The sequence below is a fragment of the Portunus trituberculatus genome, chromosome 25, assembly GCF_017591435.1.
Source record: "Portunus trituberculatus isolate SZX2019 chromosome 25, ASM1759143v1, whole genome shotgun sequence".
Taxonomy (NCBI): Eukaryota; Metazoa; Arthropoda; class Malacostraca; order Decapoda; family Portunidae; genus Portunus; species Portunus trituberculatus.
Genome location: NC_059279.1, coordinates 14061941 through 14069440, shown reverse-complemented (window position 1 = coordinate 14069440; position 7500 = coordinate 14061941). Strand labels below are relative to the sequence as shown.

At 41.2% G+C, this 7500-nt stretch overlaps 1 protein-coding gene across 9 annotated transcripts in view; it reads left to right on the top strand.

The window, feature by feature from the left end:
- LOC123508920 (rhodopsin-like) overlaps window positions 1-7500 on the top strand; it is a 56160-nt gene that overhangs the window by 45654 nt on the left and 3006 nt on the right. For 5 of the 9 annotated variants that reach the window (XM_045262957.1, XM_045262949.1, XM_045262956.1 and 2 more), the window contains 6 exons: window positions 1-50; window positions 2969-3068; window positions 3478-3601; window positions 4815-4989; window positions 5649-5745; window positions 6727-7500. The exon at window positions 1-50 is cut by the window's left edge and continues 141 nt beyond it; the exon at window positions 6727-7500 is cut by the window's right edge and continues 341 nt beyond it. In XM_045262957.1, the coding sequence (XP_045118892.1) occupies window positions 1-50; window positions 2969-3068; window positions 3478-3601; window positions 4815-4989; window positions 5649-5745; window positions 6727-7184 (1004 nt within the window). In that variant the 3' untranslated portion in view covers window positions 7185-7500. The remainder of the gene's footprint in view (window positions 51-2968; window positions 3069-3477; window positions 3602-4814; window positions 4990-5648; window positions 5746-6726) is intronic. The other 4 variants (XM_045262955.1, XM_045262953.1, XM_045262954.1 and 1 more) reach the window with 3 other exon arrangements.

Below are 7500 nucleotides of genomic sequence, written 5' to 3'. Positions count from 1 at the left end.
TCGCTAACTGCTACGCCATGACCTGGACGTTTGGACCCACGGCCTGCGAGGTAAGAGGGATTAAGAGTGGTTGACGTGAAGAAGCTATGATATTCTCCAGAAGTGACGTGGTTTGAGCCGCTCTATGAGGGATTCGAAGTGGCTGAAGTAAAGATGTTGCAATTTTCTCTAGCAGTGGCGAGGGTGAGCAAATTTAGGAGTGAATATTCATACATCAAAGTCAAACGTCGGTTTAGGGCTTAAGCGAGCTTGTAATTTGGACATGGCAAGAGTAGAGACTAGTTCTTTTTTGCAAAGAGGACGTTTAAGATGGACCTTGACCCAGCCTATCCGCCATTATTTGTTGTTCCTTCGTGTTACTTTGTGTTATCTATAAGCTTACCGTCTATGACATTTGAAACGAGGTCTTAAGAAGTGGCAGATGATGATATAAATAGCAATAGGTAGTCAGGTATTCAATAAATTATGTTCGACGCTGAAGAAATATTACCACTTGCTTTGATATATATGAGATTTTAGCGCTGTACATAATCAAATACTGAATTTTCTTAGTATAGCTGATAATGTTGAAATACTAATCCTACCTTTGGTGAGTGAGGTCTGAGAGGACTGACAGACCGACAGTGCAGGAAATATGGATGAACGGTAGCACATAAGGAGGGAGGGCCGGAGAGAGAGAGAGAGAGATGTAGGTAAGGATGAAAGGGCAATCCAGATGAAGAAGACTGACAATTCTATGGAAGACGAGTTTCGTTTAAGGGACGAAAGGCAATGAAAGGTCTAGACTCTAGTGGGAGACGGCTGAGTGAAAAAGTGAGGGACAGAGAAAAGAAAGAAGACTAACAGCTGTAAGGAGACAAAAAACGCAAGACGCGGAAAACCAAAAAGGAAAATGGTTTGGAGGAAAGCCTGATACTGACGGGGAATTATCTTAGAAGCGTGGCAGAGAAGATGAAGGGAGTAAAGGCCACAGGAACAAAGCGACTGTGATGGTAGGACGAAAGAAGAGTAACAGGGATAACTAAAGGAGAAGTAGCAGCAGAGGACGAGGGATACTATTTAAGAGAACAGCAGGGAAGACGGTAACATGGAAGGGAAATAGTGTGAGAATCAGGGGGAAGGAAGAAAGAGACTAACAAGGCGACAGTAGAACAGTTAGAAGAGTTAGGAAAAGAGTAGGCAATAGGTACAGAAAAGAACAGTAGATGGTAGAGAAAATATAAAGACAGCTAGGAAGAAGAAAACAGCAGAGTAGTGTATTTATAGACTGGGAGGAAATGAGCAGATAGAGGGAGGAAAAAGAGCAAATAAAGAGTAAGAGCAACAGGTAAAGGGTTTGATCACAGTCGGTAAAGAATGCAACAGGTAGAGAGAGAGAGAGAGAGAGAGAGAGAGAGAGAGAGAGAGAGAGAGAGAGAGAGAGAGAGAGAGAGAATGCATTTAAAGAGTGCGAGCAACAAGAGATTGAGAGGCAAGAGAGTGAAAGCAAGCCAAAAAGAAAAAGAAATAGAACAGAATAAAAATAATGGAGAAAAAGTATGAGAAAAAAAAGCCAGAAAAAATATCAAGGACAGTGATCAGGTGAATAGACACTCAGGTGAGATTAAGGTATTGCAGACATCAAACTACGTGGTATTAGTATTACGTGAAAATCCCTCTTCCCAGTTAATGATAATAATAATAATAGTAATGATAATAATAATAATGATAGTTACTCGTGAAAATCCCTCTTCTTAGTTTAATTAGTTAATTGAACATCGCAGAATGGAAAACGTGAACATAACGATAACGGATCATTGTGTTTATTTATCTATATTTTTCCTAGTAATTTTCACCCAGTTTCAGTAGCTTAAGTCTTATAATACATGTTGATGGCAAATATAAATGCATGTATTACAATATTATCAAATTGTGTGCGTGTAGTCATTATTCTATTATTATCTTTGTTATTGTTGCTGTTATTGTTATTTTAATAATTATTGCTGTTATTATTATTACTATCATTATTATCATCATCATTATCATCATCACCATAACAATGATAAAAATAACATGAACAACAACAAAAATATCACAATCCAATATTCAAAGAACCACAAAACAACAACAACAACAACAACAACAACAACAACAATAAAAGCAAACACTAACAACAACAAACAAACAAACCCCAAACAACAACAAATGATAAATAAATAAATAAATGCACAAAACATTCTCCCAAACAAACCAGGAATATTACAAAACCTCCCTCCCATTCACCACTCACCACTCATTCACCACTCGCTACTCACCACTCACTACTCACCACTCATTCACCACTCATTCACCACTCACCAATCACCAATCATTCACCACTCACTACTCACCACTCACCACTCATTTACCACTCACCACTCATTCACCACTCACCACTCATTCACCACTCGCCACTCATTCACCATTCACTACTCACCATTCACCACTCACCACTCATTCACCACTCACTACTCACCACTCTTTCACCACTCACCACTCATTCACCACTCACCAATCATTCACCTCTCACCACTCACCACTCACAACTCATTCACCACTCACTACTCATTCACCACTCACCACTCACTCACCACTCATTCATCACTCACCACTCACTCACTACTCGTTCACCACCCACTACTCACCACTCACCACTCATTCACCATTCACCACTCACTACTCACCACTCACCACTCATTCACCATTCACCACTCACCAATCACTACTCACCACTCATTCACCACTCACCACTCACTACTCACCACTCACCACTCATTCACCCCTCACCACTACCACTCATTCACCACTCATTCACCATTCACTACTCACCACTCACCACTCATTCACCACTGACTCACCATTCACTACTCACCACTCACCACTCATTCACCACTTAACCACTCATCACTCACCAGTCACCAATGAACACCACGCCTTTCTCTCGTCACAGATTTATGGCTTCTGCGGCGCCCTCTTTGGCACTGTGTCCATTGTCACTCTGGCCCTCATTGCTCTGGACAGGTACCACGCCATAGTGAACCCCTATACAGGTGAATTGCCTACTGTATAAATGATACGATCTTATCATTCTCTCTCTCTCTCTCTCTCTCTCTCTCTCTCTCTCTCTCTCTCTCTCTCTCTCTCTCTCTCTCTCTCTCTCTCTCTCTCTCTCTCTCTCTCTCTCTCTCTCTCTCTCTCTCTCTCATACTCTCTCTCTCTCTCTCTCATAACTTTATTTTTTTTTTTGTGTGTGTGTGTGAATGAACTGGATGGAAACATTAATTTCTAGTATATAGGTAATGCATGTTCCAAGAGAGAGAGAGAGAGAGAGAGAGAGAGAGAGAGAGAGAGAAACACCTTTCTGTGCGCGCGTTTGTGCTTGTGTGTGTGTGTGTGTGTGTGTGTGTGTGTGTGTCAGTCAGTCACCTTCACGCCCACACCCTCACCTCACGGCTTCAGGGTGGCGGCTAAGCTACGAGCGGGCAGTGGTGTGGGCGGCGGGGTCGTGGGCGTACTCGGCGGGGTGGTGTTGTCCGCCCCTCCTCGGCTGGAACCAGTACGTCCTCGAGGGATTTCTTACCAGGTGCTTGGCTGGACCTGACGCCCTCCTGCCCATCATTCCTTTCCCCAGCCCTTCCCTTTAACCCTTTTTATCTCCCGCCCTTTATGTCCCTCGGCTACTAGCCCTCTCCTCTCCTCTCCTCTCCTCTCTCTCATTGCTGGTTTGTTTGTTGGTTTGTTCAGTACTTCACGCCACTTCCTCCCCTATCTACACATCCAGAACATTTGCATTCGTATATTTGTTCTTCTTTTAAATTTGCCTCTGTGTTTGTGATAAATATGTACGTACATCCGTGTTGGTATCACTATCCTCATATGCCATTTAAGAAATATCTGCATCTCTCTCTCTCTCTCTCTCTCTCTCTCTCTCTCTCTCTCTCTCTCTCTCTCTCTCTCTCTCTCTCTCTCTCTCAACACACAAGTCGTGATGAATATGAAAAAGAAACAAGGAAACAGCTGTAACACTGATAGTTCCTTGTCGCACCGTTTCACAACAATATGAAACTTCATCGCATAATTCTGTCCAGCGAAAGTGAATAGCGTTTGGAAATTGGAATAACGAAAGTGCTGAGAACATTCTCATCCACAGTTATCTTTGTCCGACATTTATATCCATATTTGATGAATACTTAAGACTAATGTTAATATCCGCACGCTCGCACACACACACACACACACACACACACACACACACACACACACACACACACACACACACACACACACACACACACACACACACACACACACACACACACACACACACACACACATTCTGACCCCACGCCCAATACATGTTAGCACTTATGATTTCAACCCATGTTTACCTCTGACACTCTCTCTCTTATATCTCTCCCCCTCACCTCTTCCCCTCTCTCTCCCTATCTAGCCTCTTAAAACCTCTTATCACTGCTTTTTTTTAACCGCCCCGCTCTTAATCCTTCTCTTAATTACTTTCCTTATCCTCATTTCTTATCCTTTGCCGCCCTCACGCTCTTTTTTCCACCTGGGACTTCTCTAACCCTTCCTTATGTAGTACCCTTATACCTATTTTGTACATTCCTCTTATCATTTCACCTAATTCTGTCCTCCTCCCACTCACTCATTCTCTTTGATCTACTTCTTACCTCATGTTTTACATTTTACAATTCTATTTTTCAATATAATCTTCCTGCATATTGTTTATTTATATTTTTTATTTTTGCTTCTGACCATCCCTTAATTTCCTGTCACAGTTGCACCTTCGATTACCTAACGGAGGAGCCCTGGAGTCGGATCTACGTGTTCCTGCTGTTCGTGTTCGCCTACGTTGTGCCGCTGTGTGTCATCACCGTGTGCTACTCCCTCATCTATTTCTCCGTCTCCCGCCACGACCATCTGCTTGTGAGAGATAACGTGCTGACTAAAAGTGTGAGTGATTGCTAGTCTTAAAGGGTTGGTGGAGTATCTCTCTCTCTCTCTCTCTCTCTCTCTCTCTCTCTCTCTCTCTCTCTCTCTCTGTTGTGTTCTTAGGCGTGTTGTGAAAAGCTTTACTGTATTAATAACTTATCAGAAAAGGTTACGCTGTTGCATTACCAAATATCAGTCGTTCTTACTTTAGTCTTGTGAATAAAGAAGAAAATTAGTGTTCAGAGAAGGGTATCACTAGAAAATAATACCTTTTTTTATTAATGAAGTGGTTGTAAGTAAAAATAGTAATGATATCATGTCATTGAAAGCCTAAAGAAAGAGAGAAGAAAACGGGAGAAGGAAATGTAGAGTTAAGAGAAGAAAAAAAATATGGTTAAGGAAAGGAGAGGCTAAAGTAGTTAAAGGAGAGACAAGAAACTGGGTTGAGGGGAAAAAATAAGAAAAGAGAGACAGCACGTTAGATTGCAGGAGGTCAAAGGAAAGATGGAATTATGAAAGAAAGAACATTTAGGAGTCGGAAAAATAGGAAGAGAAAGAGAAATGAGATATGGAAGATGAAGCTAGAAAAAGTGATGGGGAGGAGGAAGAAACATGTATTTCTATCTTTCTTATATACATCATACTTTTCATCTCTTTATTTATTCGTGTTTCTTTTGCAGCAGACCTGTTTGACCTTACACCGGCGGGAGACGCAGCTGGCGCGGGTGGTGGTCATCTCAGTGCTGTTCTGGGCCCTCGCCTGGACACCCTATGCAGGTAAACTCACGTGGCGGAGCTCTTAGTATCCCTTATTAGTGTTTCGTGTGTTGGTGAGTGAGTAAGTGAGTTGGTAGTTTGAATACTTGTCTGTTTCTCTCAATTAGTCAATAGTTGTTTGATTTGTTAGAATTTGCTAGATAATTTGTTGGTTTAGTTCAAAGTTTATGTTAGTTTGTCAGTGAATTACTAAGTTAGGGGATTTGGTGGTTAGTTATTTAGGTACTGTGTGTTTGGGGGAGAGGTGGATGGGTAGGAGGTGGTCAGTGGTCACGTACAAGTCTTTTCATCTTTACTAGCCTTGTCCTTTCACCTTTAGATGAAATAACATTAGACACAGATCTCCCCTTAATCAAAAGATGAGGATGAACACTTTCTCCGATATTGCGATTTTTTCTCAGCTACAGAGACAATATCTAGGTTGAATGTTGCTGGACTTTATCTATACTTCATTTCTTTTGTACATTTAACTGTTTGAGTCTTATAACAACCACAGGCAATATTATTATAGACTTACCTAACACATAACACTCATCTCACAGTGTTATGTAAAATTCTTGTTTGTATTTATTTTATTCTGCGTATTACTTTGTGTTTGTGCCGTGTAGTGTATAGCTGCACGCAACGTTGTGATGGGCGTGCTTACAAAGAACCAGTGTATCAGTGCATTGGTATCATTGTGTGCCAACATTTTCCCAGTTTAGATGCAGAAGTAATGGCTACCAATCATTAAATCCTTGTCCGTAATATTCTAGCAAACTTTACCTTTATCTCTACTGTACGAGTATTCATCATCTCAGGGTCTACATTTAGAGAGCTTATTAAATTTCTTACGTTCGATGAAATAGTGTAGTTAAGTATATTCTCGTGAAGACCAACATATCACCTTCTCATTGCTCTTAATCTATTTTCTTTGCATTTTCCTTCTGGGTCAGGTCGTCCGTGCAATATCAGGTAATAACTTTCCGTGTTGTATTGCAGTGGTGTCGTTGTTGGGGGCTCTCTCGTGCCGCACTGCTCTCACCCCGTTCTCCACCATGCTTCCTGCTGTGTTCGCCAAGCTCTCCACTGTGTACAACCCTCTCATTTATGCCGTCTCTCATCCCACGTACAGACAGGTAACGAACGCACCCTTGTCCTCACCCTCACTCTACGTGTCCTCCCATGGTGCATGTCAGTCCCATGACATCACTGCTGCTGCTGCTGCTGCTGCCGCCACTGCCGCCGCCGCCACCACTCCTACTCTTACTATTATTGCAACAATACTACTACTACTACTACTAATATTATTATTATTTTTTTATAAGTATCATTATCATTATTGTTATTATTATTATTATTATTATTATTATTATTATTATTATTATTATTATCATTATCATCATCATCATTGTCATTATCATCGGCCACCACCATCCATGACCAGGCTGACATGTTAATGTTAAACGTATTTCATTTATTTGCTGAATTTGTAGTGATGTGATGATAACACGTCTGCTGTAAGTGTATGTCATCTATGTATAGTACGGACGGGTATGGGAAGCTATTCTCATGGATGAGTTACTCGGCTACCAAAGTTGATCTATATTGTAAGGTTGTGCTTTCATGGCTTCAAAGTCATCATTACGATGACAGAAGCACATATGTCGCATCATAATCACATAGTAAAGGTACAGAATTGCAAACCAAGTACAGTACATCTATGTAATTTAACTAAGACTGATATTCCTTAATGAACACCATTCTCTTTGATCA